General features: G+C 34.6%; 2 protein-coding genes across 2 annotated transcripts; both read left to right on the top strand.

Moving 5' to 3' along the window:
- The first annotated feature begins 2,141 nt into the window (after window positions 1-2,141).
- Window positions 2,142-2,450, top strand: LOC117103425 (thioredoxin-like protein 4A). The gene has a single exon (XM_033243963.1). The coding sequence runs from the start codon at window positions 2,142-2,144 to the stop codon at window positions 2,448-2,450; it is 309 nt and encodes a 102-aa protein (XP_033099854.1).
- A 2,284-nt stretch (window positions 2,451-4,734) lies between these two features.
- Window positions 4,735-11,743, top strand: LOC117103423 (acidic repeat-containing protein-like). The gene is made up of 5 exons (XM_033243962.1): window positions 4,735-4,836; window positions 5,375-5,959; window positions 6,655-6,800; window positions 7,496-7,625; window positions 8,054-11,743. The coding sequence occupies exons 1-4, from the start codon at window positions 4,735-4,737 to the stop codon at window positions 7,566-7,568; spliced, it is 906 nt and encodes a 301-aa protein (XP_033099853.1). The 3' UTR covers window positions 7,569-7,625; window positions 8,054-11,743.
- The last annotated feature ends 9,835 nt before the right edge of the window (window positions 11,744-21,578 follow it).

Genomic DNA, 21,578 nt, shown 5'->3' with positions numbered 1-21,578 from the left:
ATTTTAGTATTTATTTTATTTGCTGTATTTTTTATGTAGTAGAAAGCGTAGGATCTGTCTCTTATACACATCTAGATGTGTATAAGAGACAGCCGTATGCCTAGGGCCTAGGTTACTTACTACTACTGGCATCATTCATAATCATATGTCTAGGGCCGGGTCCATGACCTAGGCTATATGTCTAGTTTAGGACTCCTAGGCTTATTTTGTGTTGATAGATTATTCTTGATTTGATATTACTTTACACAAATAATTAATTGATCTACCATGCCTAATTTATACTTATCATATGGAAGAAAATGAGGTAAATACTAACCTGCAAATAATAATAAACATTTCAAATTCCCTCCTCGCGATGCTGGCTCAGTGTGTGGCTGTATAACACTTTCAGCCAATCAGCGAGCTCTATTTCAAGAACAAATGTATGGAGGCTCATACTGACCTGTGTAGATTTGAGTAAAATAATACATTTTGAATCTCAAAAAAGAAAAAATGCTCAAATCATTTTTATTGAAGCATATTATTATCTTAATTTACATAAAATCATGCTTCCAATGGTACCAAATTTGCTTCGGGGAGATTTTTTTTCAGGTAAAAATTAAATACGAGCATACCTAATTAAAGAAAGAGGCCTAGGCGTGGCATAGGCGCGGCAAGGCTAGTTAAGTTCTGTTGCATAGGCCAACCGTGAATTGACAGGTTTTGTAGAAAAGAAAAATCAAGATAATTATATTAAGAACAGATGTTTCTTCCTTGGTATGTACGAGTTTTAAATTTTGTTATCAACACTGCTAAAAAGATGTTTTTGAAGTAAAGGAGGCTCTAGGACTAGCCTTGCTAGCCTAGGCTAGGGGCTAGGCTAGGCCGACTAGCCTGGTGGTAGCCGATCATTTCGGTCGCGCTTCGTTTCGGTCGCGGTTTATTTGGAACAAATATATGGAGCGCCGAAGGAGTTGCGAAAACGAAAAATTTAATATGCCTAGGCCCTATATGTTTTAGTTCGTGAATTTATCATAGGCCTAAGTATTATTGTTTTGCTATCTTTCCACTAACAAAATATCTTTCTGCTATATTCTCTTTCTTCCATTTACGGTGATATATTCATGATTGCAACATGATCTTGTGATCGTTCCTGATGATGACATAATTAATGTCGAAATATTGAATCCCAACACGATGGCGTGTATTTCAATACTTGGAGTATGTATTATACTTTCTTATCTGAGATTAATCAGTGGACCTTTCGGATCTTGTGATTGAAACAATGGAATTTAGTATGTGCTTCATGCTATTCTTTTTGTTGCATTTTCATATACTATACTTTAATAAATGGTCAATAAAATGTATCTTTGATTTTAATTTAATTGAATATTGTTACCATCTGAAATCTATTTCATAATTTAGTTAAAACAATAATCATTCAATATTTAAACTGATCATTTTATACAATAAATATATTTATTTTTCTTGCAGCTTCCAGAGTTTAAAAAATACCAAGAGAATTAAAGGAAACACAAAGAAATAAACGAATAATACGCACATTATCATTCACTTGAAATCTAGAATACCCCTGCGCAGTTCATAAATACTGTATGAATATATATTTATATGATTTTATCATATTGGATATACCTAGAAACCACTACATATATATATATATATTTATATATATATATAACAGTACCTGATGATGACCTATGGTCGAAAGTACTAGTACAATAAATATTTTATTTTTGAGACAGATACAGAACTTTGTTTGACTTCTTATTTTATATATATATATATAAAATTAAAACGGAACAGTAGAGAAAATCCGATCAGAATGACAAAATAAACTAAGCTTTCACTGGAAGGAATCCCAATATCTGCAGACGGATCCGTTTAAGCCTCATCAGTGCAGCTAGGGTATAGACCCAAACGAAACGTTCGACCAGCTTAGGTAGGGCTGTGTATATATATTGCCTTGGTTTGGCTCTGTAATCATTAGTGGTCGTGGGACTAGTTTGGGCCCGAAACTAAGCTGGTCGAACGTTTCGTTTGGGTCTATACCCTAGCTGCACTGATGAAGCCTGGAAGGCCGAAACGGATCCGTCTGCAGATATTGGGATTCCTTCCAGTGGATGCTTAGTTTATTTTGTCATATGGACGAGGTGCTTTTTGGCATTGCAGATAAAGTGAAGAACTTTGCAGTTGTGTACGTCGTTGATATTACAGAAGTGCCAGACTTTAATAAAATGTACGAGTTGTACGACCCATGTACTCTAATGTTCTTTTATCGTAACAAGCATATCATGATTGATTTAGGAACGGGTAACAACAACAAAATTAACTGGCCGCTTGAAGACAAGCAAGAGATGATTGATATCATAGAGACTGTATTTCGTGGAGCACGAAAGGGGCGAGGTCTAGTAGTATCACCAAAAGATTACTCAACGAAGTATCGTTATTAAAAAAATCAAATTGTATCTTTTCTGTGTCTATTTGTCAGTAAAGTTTTGACAAAGCCTGATGAAACTACCATGACCAGAGTTAAAACAGTGCTGGTTAGATTAATTTGTAGTATTTGGTGATGGCCATACAATAAAAACCATGCACTAGAGAGCAATGCCATCACTCACAAAGAGGCATGACTACCATAGTAGCTGTCTCTTATACACATCTAGATGTGTATAAGAGACAGCACGTGAAGTGGTGAACTGCGCTTCAGCGTACGTGTTTGTACCTAGAAATAACTAGTCGTCTATTTTAGCATCTGACCTAATTCTGTCTTTGCAATAATGTAACAAAAATGGAAATAAAACAAACAAGAAATCACAAACCTTGTGTCATCTTCGCCTTAAGAGTACCATGGCAATAAATATGTGGAAACTTTTCTTTCCACAATTAAACTCCACTTGTGCAACTAAAGAAATAGGCCTAGCAAGTTGAGTGATTTTTTCGGGCTTATGAATATAACAGAAGCATGAAAAGGCTTTTAAAATGTACCGCATGCAATTATCAATGTATTGATAATTTTATATGGAAAAAAAACATGGAAATACATATTTCCTTTACAATATTATTATAACATGATCAGAACATTTGTGGTAAATGGAAACGCAACAGACAAGAAAAAAAAAAACGTATGCGAAACTAATCTATTGACTATACTTATTCCATAGATTTTTATTTGATTCCAGCATTGATAAAAATTATATCAATATATATACTGTAGCAAGAACAAAAAAAACGTATCTCAAACTCGGTCAACTTCGTAACATCTGCGTTGTTTCTGTGAAAAAAAGAAAAATAGCACCAAGTTATACAGTAATATTATACACATCTAGATGTGTATAAGAGACAGCTTATGGTGTAATTTAAATGACAAATTGGCTGGTTTTTCCAGATACAATGTAAATTAAAAAAAATAATATAATAATAATAATAATATATAACATCATATATTTTAGTATTTATTTTATTTGCTGTATTTTTTATGTAGTAGAAAGCGTAGGATTCATAAAACGAAAATTAAAAACAATAACAATCTTTAATACTAATAAAAATAATTGTTAATAAACTAATGTTACAGTAATTTAAATGACAAATTGGCTGTTTTTTCCAGATACAATGTAAATAAATAAATAAATAATAATAATAATAATAATTATAATAATAATATATAACATCATATCATATTTTAGTATTTATTTTATTTGCTGTATTTGTTAGGCAGTAGAAAGCGTAGGATTCATAACAAAACGAAAATAAAAACCGTCCGATAATATTAATTGATAGTTTAGTAATAATAGTATCAATTTTATTTGCTTTTAAGTACCCTGTTGTTACTTATTAGAAATACAACAAAACATAAATAAAAAAAGTATGATAAACCGATTGACGAACTTGCAATGATAATTAGGCCTAGTTATATTAAATTTAGCGTTTCGAAACTCCATTGGCGCTCCATATATTTGTTGAAAACAAACTGCGACCGAAATGAAGCGCGACCGAAATGATCTGTATTCACTAGCCTAGGCCTAGATAGAGCCTTAAGAGTCCTAGGCCACGCGCTACGGCTAGCCTAATAATTAGGTAATACTAGGCTAGCTAGGGTAGGTTATCCTAGACTCTCTCACCATACTGCTGTAGTGCTGTATCGCCAGGGTAGACTAGACCTAGGTTACAGCATGGAGGAATAAAATATTTTATTCCTCCATGGTTACAGGTAGCAGGACTAGGCCTAGGCTGAGGCCTGGGCCCTAGCTTCCACAGCATGACTCCAGCTGGTTGGATGGTTCTTCTGACAGACATTATACACACATAGCCTCTAGGGCCTAGCCTAGTAGTAGTTCTGTTTGTGTGGTAGTGTGGGTATGTTGAGAAAACAATCATCTTGATGAAACCATAGAGAAAATAGAAATTTTCTCTATGATGAAACTTATGTCAAAGATTCTACAACATTAAAACAATGTTAATTTGATTGAAATCTTGCTGGCCAAGTTAATTTTCTGATTTTTTTAAATATTTGATTTTTCCTGAAATGTGGTACATTATAGTATGTGCAAACAATGTGACCTTTTGACATTAAATAGAACAAAAACTAAAATCAAAACTTAGAGGGCGTACGGCTCGATCAGACGCGTTTGTGAAACCTCCGAAGTATTGTGCATTAAAATCTTCTTTTTTTTCTCATCACATTACTATGCATGTCCAGGGAACAAAGAAATTACTGTAATTTCACTGTTCCCTGGTATGTCAAATGATAGTGAAACCCCCACTGTAATAGGTCAAGGCGCTAAGCCTAAATGCGGGACAAATAAACCACCCAAGACGGATGTGAGTGTTAAAGGTGAGGTATAGCTATAGTTTCAGATCATAAGGATTTATGTGGGATGTGCCAACCTAAGGTGTTGTTGTTTGAGGAAAAGGCAGTTTTGTGTGGGATGTGTGAGCAATGGTTTCACTGTGATTGTCAGAAAAGCTAAATATAACTAAATTATGAAAAATGATCCCACTATTAACTGGTATACTGTCAAACTTGCGCAACTAATGCTACTACTATTTTGTCTCTTCTCAGTGACATTTGGAAGAGTCAAAGTAGAATTATGAATGATATTGTCACTGTGAAGAAGGATGTTGAAAGAAATTATTTAATTCAACAGTATATATAATGCATTCTTTCTACAAGGTAGTATTAAGTGGGTTAATTTTAACCAAAGTATTGCTAACTTGATTTTAACAGATGACATGATTGAAATATGTTTTGTGATTGGTTCATATATACCTTCTACTAATGACATTGAAATATGATTTGTGGTTGGTTCATATATACCTTCTACTAATGACATCTTTGAAATATGATTTGTGATTGGTTCTCTTTCACTGTATTCAGGTTCAAAGAGAAGCACATGAGTGGTTAGCTGAATGCAAACAAGAGTTAGAAACCCTCAAACAAGAAAAAGAAAAAGGAGGAAATCTTAGCAAGAATGCAAATAAGGCGGAAGATATAACAATAGCTTGTGATGTAGCAGACAACAAGAATATTCAAGGTAATACAGCAGATGATAAGAAAGTTACTGATGGTTCAGCAGACGACAAAAAACAAACTAAAAATGATGTAGCAGACGACAAGCATATTCAGGCTGATACAGCAGATGATAAGAAAGCTACTGATGGTTCAGCAGACGACAAAAAACAAACTGAAAATGATGTAGCAGACGAAAAGCATATTCAGGCTGATACAGCAGACAATAAGAAAGCTACTGATGGTTCAGCAGATGACAAAAAACAAACTAAAAATGAAGTAGCAGAGGATAAGACAAATATGAAAGATGATACAGCAAATGACAAGCTAGACATTGATGTTCTAGCAGACGACGGAAAAGATGCTCCATGTAAAGAAGCAGATAATAAAGATCACAAGAATCAAGATGAGAGCGAAGAAAAATCAAAACCAATGCGTTACCTCGTTCCAAAGGTTAGTTGAATTAGACATACATTAATATAACAAGACAACGCAATTCTTTCAACCTGTGCACAACAGATCATTTTTAATGAATATCCATTCTCAGACTGCCATCAACAGTCAGCGGACAGCATTGAGTCGTCTGACTCTGACAGGAAGCAGACTCGTCAGCCGACTATCATACAACACACTGGGTGCCTGGCCTGCTATTATTCTTCTTCCTCGGAGCCAACGGCCAACCATGCCTTAGTTTAAGGAGTAGGTTTTATTAGTTTCATAAAATAACTTCAACTTTCTTTTTTCTCAAAATGTCAAACTCAAAGAGCTCAATCACCAAGCGCATAGAGGCTTTTTCGCATGATGCGCTTTACAAATCCAACTATTATTATTATTATTATTCATCATCATTCATTTATAGTCATTGTAAACAGAATATTTACTTAAAAATAGCATAGCAAGTGTTAGCTATGAATAAAGAATATAAAAAGTATAACAATAAATAAATAAACAAATAACTTATAGAAGTATTTTATTTTAGATTAAATAAGGATGGTGTTAATTATTGCTTAGATGTTTAATTTGCATACTACTATACATGTTTCCAAATTAAATTAAATTTACACAAATGCTTTGCGTAGTAATGCTGTGTACAGTAGGTAGTTGAAATTTGTACGGAATGCAGTTTCTTGTACGTTTTCTTCATACAGGAGATCCATGTGAAAACTATCCAGACGTTGGCAGAATTAACCTCCAGATGTATAGAACAGTTTCACAAAGCAGCAGAATTAATGCTGCTTCACCAAGCCAAGGAACACTTCAGAAACCCAATCCAAATTGCAGCTAGCCTATCTAAGTATGTTATTTTCAACACCATGTTTACACTATGTAATTATTTGTAAGATTAGTCTTTGAGTGTGTTTATATATACCAGCCAGCTGATTAAGTATAAAGTTCTTATAAAAGTATATGATTGAGTGAACAATTACTGACTTACAAATATACCTCCGTCCATTTACACTCCATAAAAATGTTGTATTTTGTTTAAGTGTAATCCGAGTCAAGGATTACAAATTTGTTTTTGTTTTGACAAAAAAATACTGTTGTATGCCCATATAAAGTTATGATGTGCCTATATATGGTCATGATGTGATGTCATCAGGACCATATTTAGGCATATAAAATGTGATATTGTGAACTAATACGATATTTGCAATGAATAATAAAAGAAATCAGTTTTTACTGTGTACTGTGGGGTCAAAGATAAATTTGAACTTAAAATCCGTCAAAGTACAGAAAAATACCTCAACAAAAATTAAAAATAAAAAAGTTATAGCTCATTTAAAAGGAACAAATAAATTATATTACTACTATTGTATTATTACTTCATGTCTGGGCAGGACTAATGAATTTAACTCAAATTGTAACTGTAGTATTTACAGTAAATAAAATAAATCAGTTTTTACAGTGTACGTGTACACTGGGGTCAAAGTTAAGTTTGAACTTAAATATAAACCATTGTGTAACCATGATGTGCTTTCCTTGTCAAAGGTTAACGAGTGTACTATGCTGCGAGGTGAGTAGCCTTACGTCGTCATTCTGTGAGCAGCTCACGGTTGCTTAAGACGTCATGGGAGAGGAGGATGATGTGAACTCATTTATTACAAATTCCTACTTGGAGGTAAATACTTAAGCCAGGCTCTGGGGAAAACATTTTTTTATGTTTTTCTTTCTTTTCTTATCTAAGTATGTTCTTTTCAACACCATGTTTACACTATGAAATTATTTCCAAAGATGAATTTGTTTCTGAGTGTGTTTACATGTAATGATGATATTCATAATGGTGGGTGTGGTGTAGGTGTGTAGGTCCAGTATTAGCGGCTGATGCTTTGTAGTTATTTTTATTGTTTTTTTTTTCTATTTTACCTAGATTTAATTCATTATTTTGTTATAAACTTAGCAATTATCTATAGGCTTAAGCCTGCTCTCTCTCACTCTTTCTTAAATGCATCTCATCATATTTGATTATACAGTATTGTTAATAACTATATATTTGTAAATAAATAGAAGCAAATAAAAAATTATTTTTTTTGTTTGCTTCGTTGCCAGGGCTCCAACAGCATGTCATATATTCAGGATGCATTTCAGCTTCTTCTTCCAGTTCTACAAGTTGTTGCCATCGAGTATGAAGAATAAAACCACTAAAGAAAATAGTTACCAGGTATTTAAGACAATGAATTGAGAATAGCCTGATTCAAATAAGCCAATGAAAGCTGATGTTTGCACATGCAGTCCTGTCTTTTGTTATAGATCAAAATGCATATTTCCAAACACATTACTGTAAAAACTGTTTGGTTATGATATCTAATTGGAAATTTTATTTGTATTATGTGGATGCAGTTCAGTGCAGTGGAAATGGGTTGGTTTCCCAACCACTTGGTCGGGGTTTAAATCCTTCGCTGAGTATTTTACTTGTGTCTAAGCAGTGTACTACATTGCCTCATCATAACCAATCAATGAGTACCAGCAAATTCCTGGAAGTAGCCAGTGATGGACAATTGTCCCACCCAGGGAGAGCATCTCCTCCGCTTCTCGATACTTAAAACTGGTGATAAGCTCCAGCGCACATGAGCCCCGTGGCTCGGCTAGGATTACTTTTCGTATGTGTGCAGTATAATAACCTCAAGCAAGGGAAAGATTGCTAAGCAAAGCTATGATTGTACACAACGAACCTTACAAATGTCGCTCTACAGCATTTGTGAAAATGAATGAAGCTTAGATTACCTAGGATGGCCAAGAAAGGCATGTGGTTATGGGATAGAAAAGAAATAGATTTATTATGGTCTACAGCCACACACACACACCTACAGGTTTACACACATGAACTCATACTTTATACCAGCTGAACTCAAATATCAGTTGCAAGTTTTTTTCACAACCCACTAAGCGCATTTATCTGGATTCCACCAGATTTACTTGCAACATTCTTTTCATTAGTATATTTGAATGTATAGTACTGAGTATACAGATGCGCGCAGTGTTGAAGAATACAAACTACGCAATGATATGTCGTTGTAGTAATCATATCTAGTGTATATGTGGCTTAAGGCGGGTTTAGGAAAAAATAATTTATTAATTTACATATCATGAAGCCCAACACCGACAGCGCCCTACAACACAGCCTGATGCAATTTATCGTCGGAGACAGTCTTCAGGTCATTGTGAGAATATTAAACATGTTTAATATTCTATGACGCAAGTGTTCCCGGCGCAGACCTATTGCATCAACATTTAACTCACAAAGACCTGACGTGACAGCAAATCGTGTCAGACTGCGATGTACGACGCTGAGTTGGGGAGACTAAATACGCATTGAACAGTAGTTGAAATTGCTTAATTTGCATATTTTATTAAATACTGTACTTAGCTTTCAATTGAAAATTCAATAAGAGTTTTCTCTCAAATTCACAGATGCAATTTATAAGACAGTTCTTATGTCCTTGTTACCGACTAGCAATCAATTTTAAGATAATCCGAGTGAAACATTTGTAAATTTATTAAATCATGTTTTCGACAGGATGCCATCACAGATGGTTTATCTTATAGTGTTATACTCATTTGAACATTAATATATAAGTTAAGAAAATAATGGAACACAACAATAATATATACATGTCCATGAAGCGTCACGTTAATAACATCTGCAGAAGAGTATCTTTTCAACTTTGAAACATCACACAGGTTAGATGTTTTCTTAACGAAGATGTTGCTTCTAAACTTGTATACGCCTTAGTAACATCCAGATTGGATTATTGTAATGGGGTCCTTTATGGACTGCCTCAAACTTCATTTAATAAGCTTCAGCTGCTACTTAACATCGCTGCTCGGTTGGTTACTGGAACACCTAAACGTCAACATATCACACCAGTTTTCCGTCATCTTTATTGGTTGCCCGTGAAGAAGCGTATTGATTTCAAAATTTTATTGTTTGTTTACAAATCCATTCATGAGTTATCTCCTAAATACATTTCTCAACTAATATTAAATCTCGCTCCTCAACATGCGCTCATACCCTCAGATCAACATTCTATAGTCCACCCTGAAGGTTAAAGTCGTGGGGAGCATTTATTCATGGTTGCTGCACCTAAATTATGGAATACTAATCTCATTTAAAAACTCACTTATTTCGTTCTCTTTGATTTCCCCTTTTCTGTCCCTTGCCAGCTAGCTTTTTTGTAGTTCTATCAGGATAGGAGGCGCCTGAGTCCTGGGATGGCCGAGACTCAACTGGTGCTGGACAGGGTACATTTTGATAGATCCCTGCCCAGCGACGAGGGCGTATCCCCATACTGCGGTTTGGGTGCTGGTTTGGATTTTCTTTCTTTTTTTTCCAGTTATATCTGCTCACTTGTTCTGTGCATAGACTCTTGCAATAAATAGGCCTACAACGTAGGCCTATTTATTTATTTGAATTTACACCTTCAGATCGGTGGCATATGTCGGCCTCATCCTGAGTTTAAGGTATTTAACCTATTTTACATCACGTCACACACACCAACTAATGCTAGGCCCGTACAATTCAGCAAACGGACTGTGCCTCTCAGGAAAACATCCCTCGAGCGGGACTGAACACCTCAGCGATGCTTCTCCTAAACATAACATTCCTGTTGCTCAGTAAATCATTCTACCTGCTTTTGTCTAACGAGCAGAATTTACCTGTCTATTGTCTTTATGATAATGAACGCAACAAGAGTTTGTTTCATCGGAACAGTGAGTCCTTTATGTGGTATTACAATGAAGCCAGTGGAGCGAAACCTTCGCGTAAAGGATCAAGAAAGACGAAGTTCGGTTCTTGTCCAATACATTATTACGAAAATTGCCAGGCTACTTTTAATATTACATTGCTCAATGATGGTGACATCGAATCAAATCCAGGACCTAGAAACAATCAAAATGATGTTCATGCCAGTGTTGCCAACGTCGTCGACACCAACATCAAACAACATTCAGGCCTGCGCATCGGTCACTTGAACGTCAATAGCCTTCTAAGCAAACGTGACCTAATATCCTTTTTTATATCGAACAAAGCATTACATGTTTTAACATTGTCGGAAACTAAACTTTGTCCAACCATATCCGACCATGAACTACGCATTCCAAACTATACGCTGATAAGAAAGGATAGAACAAGGAAAGCGGAGGCGTGGCGATGTATTTGCATCACTCTTTGGATTACTCGGAAGTATCACTGACGCACGATAATATTGAGTGTATGGCGGGTAACATCTACTGACCCCCAAACGCAACCGCTGACTTCTTTACCCTTCTAGAGAACAACTTGAACTCGTGGATCCTTGTCTACTCTAACATTATTCTATTAGGAGATTTTAACATTTGATTTTCTGACGAACTCACCTAATAAAAATCGACTTACTGCAACTATGGATTTGTTTAACCTTTTACAATTAATCGAACAACCGATGAGGACTACCCATAATACGCAATCACTCATTGATCTTATTTTAACGTCATGTCCGCAATTTCACCAGAATACCTGTGCTATGCCATGTGGAATTAGTGACCATGATTTTATTTATAAAAACTTAAATTTTAAGGTTATCAAGAACAAGTACTTTTCAAAAACTTTCCGCAATTTTAACAAATTTACTACTAATTTATTTCTGTCAGATCTCCAGAAACAACCATGGTCGCACCTTCAAAGGTCACACCTTCAAAGCATTACTGACGTTAATGCTGCATTGTCTCTATGGACTGAAATGTTCTCCAGTATTTGTAACAAGCACGCCTCTTTTGTCACTTGTAGATTCAAATTACCGAAACGGCTACAAAATCGTCACGATATATTTGAGAAATTTCATCACAGAGACTACCTAAAGTCTAAGGCAAAAAGAACAAGAACTGAGGAAGACTTCAATAAATTCCGCTCAATGAGAAATAAAGTCACCAAAATGTGCCGTGAGGCTAAAGCGGACTTTTATAAACAGCACATAAACGAACATTTAGGAAATCCAAAGAAATTGTGGAAAGGACTTAAGGACATATTACCCTCAAAAAAGTCCACAAAAACTTCTGTGAACTTTAATATCAACAGTAATAATGTTACTGACACCTGTATTATTGCTAATGCATTAATAATTTCTTCGTCAATGTCGCTTGTAGTCTTCACCACGATATTAACGCAAACGTCGACCCTTGTACATATACCAACCAAACACATCTACGGGACTTCAACCTCAAGGAAATTAATGAAGAATTTGTATTACGGGAACCTTCTAAAATTAATCCTGGTAAGTCCACTGGCCCGGATGGGATTGATGGTAAGCTCCTTAGGCTAGCAGCTCCCGTTATTGCTCGACCACTTACCTATATTCTCGATCTTTCTATTTCATCTTCCAATTTCCCCTCTCTTTGGAAAATCTCTCAAGTCTATCCTATTTTTAAGTCTGGCCTCAAAAGCGAACTTTCTAATTACCGTCCTATTTCTGTTCTTCCTCTTTGTTCTAAAATCCTCGAAAAAGCCATTCATTCTCAACTTTACCATTACCTTAACTCTAATAAACTTCTCTCCGAAAAACAATTTACTCATTCTACTCTTACTGCTCTTATTAATGCTCATGACACCTGGCTTCAATACATCAATCACGGAAACCATATTGGCACTGTCTTTATCGACTTACAAAAAGCTTTCGACACTATTAACCACTCTATCCTGCTCAAAAAACTTCCTTTCTTTGGCCTTTCTGATAAAACTTTGGTTCGAATCCTACCTCTCATCTCGCTTTCAACGCGTCTCATTTAACTGTTCTCTTTCTTCCCTTCTCCTCCCATTTGCACAGGCATCCCCAAGGTACTATCCTTGGTCCCCTTCTTTTCTCCATTTATATAAGTGATCTCCCTAACTGTTTAACTGATGATTGCTCTGCCAACGTGATCGCTGACGACACTATTATTTACACAGCCAATAAATCATCTGTCCTTATTCAACAAAAGCTCAATAACAATCTCAATAATCTTTTCTCCTGGCTCTCTGCAAATAAATTACACTTAAATATAAAAAAAACAAAAGCTATGCTTATAGGATCATCTCAAAAAGAGACTTAGTCAAGCTATAAAACTTACTATCAACCAGCAGTCTATCGAAAACGTCACTTTAAGCACCTTGGTGTCTATATTGACAGCAATCTCACTTGCAACAACCACATCTCTTACCTTTGCAACAAACTTAACTCTTCTATTTTTCTCCTTTCCCGAACTAGATGCTTTATTAACTTTCAAACAGCTCTGCTTCTTTACAACTCCCTTTTCTTACCCCATGTCGATTATTGCATTACTGTGTGGGGTTCAAAACCTAGCCACATTTCTAAAATTAAAAAACTGCAAAACAGAGCCCTTCGGACCATCCTTCAAGTTCCTTACACTACCCCTACTATTCAACTTTTAACACTATCTCCACTCTTACTACTATTTCCCAACGTGCTGATTTTGATTGTTCCAAGACCTCAATGAAAACTTTTTAAACATTCTTTTAAATATAAAGGTCCCAAATATTTTAACTCACTTGACGTCTCTATAAGAAACTCTAGCACATTTTCCAATTTTAAAACTAAATTAAAAAGTTATTTATTTTATAATAGTACAATTTAATCTTTTTTTTCTATCTACTTTTAAACTGATTGTTTTCCCTTTGTATTTTATAGAATTTTATCATCTCAAATTTTTCTTGTAAATAATCTTTTAACTTGTTGATGTTTGTTTTTTGTAAATATGTTCTTGTATTGTCGAGGGCCCCTTAAAATCAGCTCACGCTGAATGGGTCACCCTCTCGAAATATTGTTGAATAAATAAATAATAAATAAATAAATGTGTATATATGTGTATGTGTGTGTGTGTATGTATGTGTATATATGTATGTATATGTATATATGTCTTTGAAATTGCATAATACTCTTTTGCATCAATATAAAAAATTATTATTTTATATTCATATCAAGAGAAAAATTGACACTAATGTTTCCATGCATATTGCGGTCATGTCTCATAATAGTTTGGACCTCAGGAACATCAACGTAATTTCGTACGAAGTTGTTTAAGCAAAATTAATACTGTAAAATATTTATCTAGAATTCAGTTCAGGAATTATTTTAAACCTGATATATAGTGATTCTGCTCAGCAGATAATGTTCTCGATATTAATGCTTATTTATCAAACATATTTAATGGTCAATGGTCATATATTTATATAGCGCCTTCCACAGAAAACCATCTCAAGGCGTTTTTGAAGCCACAAGAAATAAAGAAAAAAGAATGCGAAGGGGAGGGAGAGTGCGCACCCCCGATTCTGAGATAGTGTCGCCATCACTACAGTATACATGGCGTCAGTTTGCTGGGCTCCGGTAGCTTCCACCAAGGATAAGCCTATGGCTCCTCTACCGTACACTGCTAAGTTGGCGGCACTACCTCAAGTAAGGGTGTGCAACTTAACTACAGAAATTTAACTACAGAGATTAACAAATAAATGAGGATTATTAACCATGAGAAAGTTAACAAAGTTTGAAGAGATAAGCCTTCAAATTCTTTTAAAATGTATAATACGTAGTGGCACCAGCAGGGAACATTTGGCCTCAGGTCTGGTCCCCCCCCCCAACTATTATAGTTACTAATAGTTCATCCTTGATATCCATTCGTTCAATTTTGTTCAGTGCATCGCTAATTGTTTCGAGATGATTTACTTCAGCTTCCTGTCTTTTCAATAATAATAATTTCAATACAGGCGCCTACAGTTGGTGGTGAGAAATCTGATTCAATTCGATTTATTTCAGATCTTATCAAACCTAAGTAAATCCCAAAATTCTTCCAGTCGTTGTCAAGACTCTGAGATAATCACCATGTCAATGTCATGCAAGCAACCTGAAACAGAACATATGAATTTTCAATAATACTGTATACATGTAGACGAGTGGTATATATGCCAATGAATATAGAATGTCATTTGTGTTACCACAGAAATGGTATTTATTTTATGTGTAGTGCATTAACATTAGCCTTAATATGAGTGTGACTTCACCTCAGAACTTTGTAATATTACAAAAGTAAGCTTCTGAATTTGAAGACACATTTAGATTTCAGAGTAAAATTACAGTTTGGTTAAGTGGAGGAAAACTATTAGATAGATGTAATACTTGAAAATCCAATGCACTATTAAAAAAAAAACAAGGTCTATCATACTGTCTTCATAACGTATTTTGACAAGAGATAATGAGTTGTATTAAAGGGAATGGATGGAGTGTTTATGGAAATAATAAATTGTGTCGGCCTGCCACCGGCCACAACAATTTGCCTCTGCTCTGACTGCCAGCTTATAAGGTTGAATACTTGAAAACTTAGTTTCTAATTAACTCACCTTATCACTGTCATTAGGTTCCACCACTGTGATGATTTTCTTGAAGATTTCAATCAGTTTCCATGGGTTTATTATCACTGTATGCTTCAGTATTCTGTTGTTCTCAAAGTGCAGAATGATTCCAAGATCATGTACTGTAGGTAATTGATGATGTGAATGAGGTTCTCTACAAAAATTCCGCACTTAATGGCAACTTTACAAAACTTAATGAAATAAAGATACGATAAAATATAGTTTACATTCAGTCATTCGAGAGCTTTTGTCACAGTATCTTGTTCAAGAATCAATTCATCAAGAAAACTTAGTTTCTAATTAACTCACCTTATCACTGTCATAAGGTTCCACCACTGTGATGATTTTCTTGAAGATTTCAATCAGTTTCCGTGGGTTTATTATCACTGTATGCTTCAGTATTCTGTTGTTCCCAAAGTACAGAATGATTCCAAGATCATGTAGGTAATTGAGGATGTGAATGAGGTTCTCTACAAAAATTCCGCACTTAGTGGCAACTTTACAAAACTTAATGAAATAAAGATACGATAAAATATAGTTTACATTCAGTCATTCGAGAGCTTTTGTCACAGTATCTTGTTCAAGAATCAATTCATCAAGAAAACTTAGTTTCTAATTAACTCACCTTATCACTGTCATAAGTTTCCACCACTGTGATGATTTTCTTGAAGATTTCAATCAGTTTCCGTGGGTTTATTATCACTGTATGCTTCAGTATTCTGTTGTTCTCAAAGTACAGAATGATTCCAAGATCATGTAGGTAATTGAGGATGTGAATGAGGTTCTCTACAGAAATTCCACACTTAGTGGCAACTTCACAAACCTTAATGTCATGAAATAGAGATACGATAAAATATAGTTTACATTGAGTCATTACAGAGCTTTCGTTACAGTATCTTGTTTAAGAATCGATTCATCAAGAAAATTCCCGATGAAAAGAACCTAGCCAACCACGCACTTATTGGAGTCTTGTAGTCGCGTGTAGTCTTGCGCATTCATTGCCTCAACCAAACACTGATTATGTGACTGGAGACCTGACACTATCGGGGTTCTGCCCTTGGCTCCCATTGGCCCTGGCGCCCCCGTGGCCCTGCCCTCCCACCCAACTTGTGTATTCACGCATTTCAAATCTTTGAGGGTGGTAATTATGTTTATATGCAAATGTACAATACCTTAACATAAGTCATGTGTATTGCTGTCCTACCAATCTCCTGGATTTTACTTTGGAAATCAAACCACTTAAGCGGAATTGTTTTTGGCATCGCTTTGAGAAATCCGCCGACATCTTGTTTGAGAGTCTCCAGCATCACACTTTTCAATGAAAACTTGTTGTCGATGGCATACATTTCCCTCACCACGTGACATTCATATGGCGTGCCTTTGATTTCATTGAATATTATTTTAAACTTATTCTTTAATCAAAATAGATACAATATAGGTGTAAAGTAAGTTATGTACACCATGGCTTTCAGCAAATTATTGTTGATGGTCATTTAGTACATTTTACCTGTTTCTTCTTGTCATCACTGGTCCCTTCTAGGCTCTCGCTGTGGGTACCAACCACCACAATTTGGGGTTTCTTGGCTCGTAGCTGTTGATCTTGTGTCTCAACTGGGATAGCGTACTGTATGTATATATCAACCTCATCCAGTATTTGATAATCTCTATATTTGTCATATCGTATGTCATCACATCTCTTTCCTGAAAATATATTTTACATAACTGTTAAATATATAAAATCTTAAATATTAATAAATAAAATGGTAGAAATAAAAATTAATTTACTCAATGTGCTGCAAAAAACACCCCAAAAAACAAAAAACAAATAATGTAACAGGAAATGAAGAAACGTTACCTCTCCATGTATCCTACGTTTCCCTTTTTTCGTACATACATTCTATCAAGCTAAACAAAATCAAATACACCACCTTGCTCGTTAGGAATATCTAAAAAAAAAGTGAACACTAGATGTGACTAGCTTTCTCTTGTTTTGAATGATACATTAATTTCAAAAACATTTAACAAACATGTGCAGTAAAGTTGGAATAAAAATTACAAATCAGGTAACCAAGGCCTAAATTGTTCTTCCAGTTATTCTCCCAGTTACTATTATTATTATTATTATTGTTGTTGTTATTATTATTATTATTATTATTATTGTTATTATTATTATTATTATTATTGAACATAATTATACAGGATAATATATCAGGAGGATGTAACAGCCAGTTTTACATGGTCCTGTTTTGCGATACAAGCTTCGAGTATATAAAATATCAAGAAGTTACATTAATAAATTTGATATTGACTTTGTGATAAAAACTTAATCTAATTCAGTTATTAATTAGTTATGCAAGTTGAATTTTATTTTATACTTTCAAATAAAATAATTGTTAATAACTTTGTGAAAAAATGAAATGTGTTTCTATTCATGTTACATCAACGAATAAAGTCATACAGAAATCATGGCCATGAATGTGTCAGTCTGAGAGAGAGAACTTTAATATTTTAAAAATATATTTTCTGATCAACTTAATTATCAAAAATTGACTGATTAATATCTGATTTGCTCAGATATTTAAATTGACTTGTTTAAAGCACTTAATATTATTCAAATATTTATTCAGTCCTATTTTCCATCTAATTAGCTGTTTATATAGTGTTCAAATTAGTATTATTATACTGGAATGAATTATAGGAAATAAGACATACATTTGAGTCTTTGACCTTGATTAAGATTTTTAATTTTAATGGAAGTAAACTTAAAGTTAGTACTTGCACTCAATGCCGAAGCCAGATATTGGGACAGATGGGACATTCCCACACAGTTTTTCTATTTGACCCACAAAGAATGAGTCCATATTTTAAAAATGGGTCCAGATTTCTCATATTTTTTTGTAAAATGGGACAACTTTTAAGAAAATGTGTCCAGATTTCTAATATTTTATGTATAATGTTTCAATTTTTCAAGAAAATTGGTGCAAATTTTTCGTATTTTTATGTAAAATGGGACAACTTTTAAGAAAATGTGTCCACATTATTTGAATTTACGTGTATTAATGGCTTCACTCTTTTATTGTCCCACACTATTTGAAAATCCTGGTTATGGCATTACTTACTCTATGTGTGATGTAGTAGAGCTGCTGGCCAGCAAAGTCCCAAATGTAAGTCATATCTTCTTTTCCAGTCTCCCCTGATTTTTTCTCATTCGGTTTCAACATTCAGTTAATAATTCTGTTTTGGGTTTCACGTGGAAGCTCTTCTATTGAGCTGTTATCACTACTGGTACTTTCATTTTGTTCATCCTGTGTATAAATAAAAAAAAAGGAATTAATATTTCAATACATATATTAAATGTTATATCATTTATATGAAAACAAAAAGCAAAAACCTATAGATTAGATAATACAGAGCAGTAGAATACAGTTTGGTTCCTCCCACTGATGCCAGTCACAATAGAGGCAGCGTTTTCAAGCATCCAAATTATATGCTGGGTCCAGTGGTGACTCGAGAAATGTCCAACAGAGTGACATGTCTGACAGAGTGTCCGAATCATGGGGCCGACTAGAGCTTCTTTAGGGTCCTTCCCAGAATAATAATGCCTGATAGGGTTCATGGGTGCTTAGTATTGCCCAAAAATTGTGCTATTAATAATAATATTAATAATAATGTATCAGGCATTTACCGCACCAGTTAAAAATAATATCCACCATATAAGGCGACAAGTAAAGAATAAACCAGAATAAAAAGCTTTAAAAAATGAAAAAGTTTAAGGATATCTTTTTGAATAAAACTTCAGTAAAAGTTCAGAACGTACTGGTTCAACTGCTGGTTCAGGTATCGGTTTTGCTGGTGCAGGTACCGGTTCAGTGGCTGGTTCAAGTATCGGTTCAGCTGCTGGTTCTAGTATCGGTTCAGCTGCTAGTTCAGGTATCGGTTCAGGTGCTTCTTCAGTTACAGGTTCAACTGCTGGTTCAGGTATCAGTTCATCTGCTAGTTCAGGTATCAGTTCAGCTGCTGGTTCAAGTATTATTTGCTGGAATCAAGTATTATCTGGAATTATTTGAATGTTTTGATATTTCGATATGTATTTTTCCACCTGACCTGTTTTCCTATGTTGTCTTTATTTGTTGATTGTAAACAAACGTTTTCAGCCTTTGGCTGTTATGTTTTGTGTGTTATACCTTAATAAATAAATAAAAAAGTATTGGTTCAGTTGCTGGTTCAGGTATCGGTTCAACTGCTGGTTCAGTTAAAGGTTCAACTGCTGGTTTAGGTGCCGATTGGTGTTCCTCTGTTTGCTTTCCTATAAATTTTAATTTCTCTGCAACTTTATCTTCTATTGCATTATCACGTATCTGTTTGATCCGATTACAATCTGCAAATGAAATTATAATTTCAAACAATAGTTTGAACAATTCGCAGCATATCAACAAGTTACAAAAAGGTGTTTTAATCTACAGTTATATAGGGGATTAATTGTTGTAATACCATCAATATCCTCTTCCTCTTTCCACTCACTACAATCAATGTTAGTAACTTGAAATGCTGTTCTCAATACTGTCCCATCGGTTGATGGTTCTTTGTCATTAAATCTGTAAAACATTAATGCAGGAATGACAATATGGTGAAACTGATCACAAGTGACAGAAAACAAGGGTTGATGTATTTTGGGAACATAAATATAATTATTTGTACTGCTCAGTCGTCCCTGCAACCTTCTTCAGTATATATTGTATATCTAATAAAAATGTGCGAGTGTGAAAAAATTGCTACCCACCCGGGATTCGAAACTATCTGTATGCATAATGTGGGTGTGTGAAGGTGTGTGTATTACACATTATTTCCAATACTCCCAGGTACTACAATCATAAACAAAGTGTTTACCAAACTGGTTTTTCCAATGCCCGCTTTCCAGTCATGGTTTATTGTGATTTTTCCATTTTCTAACTTCTCGTTAAAAACCCTCGCAGCTTCTTTACCTCTAGCTTAATATTACCTCAGGAACTTCAAAGTCTAACTCGAATTTAATGTTAAATGCGTTAAGAACATTTGAAAAGAAAGTGATAAAAGTATATTTATTAGGATTTAAAATTAACACATAATAATACAGGTAATAATAATAACGTTAGCTGAAGAAGACCAGAGGAATGGTCGAAAATTTCTTCAATTCTTTGTTTTAACGCCTTTTTTATAATTTCAAAAACAAACGTGGATCTATGGCGAGATATATACCGTATATATATATATATATATATATGTATATGTATATATATATATGTATGTATATGTATATATATATATATGTATATGTATATGTATATATATATATGTATATGTATATGTATATAATGAATAAATGTAGTTGGCAATACTAGCAACGTACAGTGCTCGATGCACGTTATAATGCAGAGCGTAAATATTGAAAAATGTAGACTGTTTCATGCTAATGCAATCTTCAGGAGTGAGAGAATACAAGGATTGTGTGAGTATATGAATTCTAAGGCAGGTGAAAATGCAAATGAGTTAATTGTTTTTAAGTAAGTATTTGNNNGTAGGTATTTGTTGCTGTGCCTGCATTTAGACAATAGCTCGGTTCTTTTGTTTAGTATTGACTGTTTGTCTGAATATATTATGTGAAGTTTTTCGGTTATGCATAGGTTGCAGCGTTTTGTTTTTAGGGAGTAAGCTGATGCTCTGTCGATAATAGACCATTTGATATTGTAGGGTGTGTTGCTGTCTTTTAATTTCCATACGTATTTGGAGAGTACAGTGCTGTGTCTGTGTTTGGGGGTGTTAAAAGTGTATTTGTGGTTTGTGTATCGGTTTTTGAACGGTGTGTCGGTGAGCACGATGTAGCATTTTGTGTCATCATTTGAGTGGACAGTGGCTTTGTAGATGATGGATGAGGTGAGGCAATTTCCAGAGAGTGGACATTCATCTTTTTTCCTGCAATTGCAGAGTTTATCTGGCTGTTGTTGCTTACCAACCAGAAGCTGTTTGTTGTGGGCTCTGATTATACTGCCCATGTTTCTTGAGCAGCTATAGCTGACTTTAACATTGTTCTTGTTGAACAGCTTGTGCAAAATGTTGCCACTCGGAAAATGTTTCTTTACGAGGTTAAGGAATGATTTTTCGATGTTGGTTTTAACTCCTTTGCTGAATGGTGGGTTGTACCAGATTATTTGTCTGCTTCCATTA

The sequence above is a fragment of the Anneissia japonica genome, unplaced genomic scaffold, assembly GCF_011630105.1.
Source record: "Anneissia japonica isolate Jap-2015-1 unplaced genomic scaffold, ASM1163010v1 scaffold1272_len640109_cov177, whole genome shotgun sequence".
In the NCBI taxonomy this organism is placed as follows: domain Eukaryota; kingdom Metazoa; phylum Echinodermata; class Crinoidea; order Comatulida; family Comatulidae; genus Anneissia; species Anneissia japonica.
The sequence above is the reverse complement of the archived record's forward strand: the minus strand, read 5'-3'. Positions and strand labels throughout refer to the sequence as shown.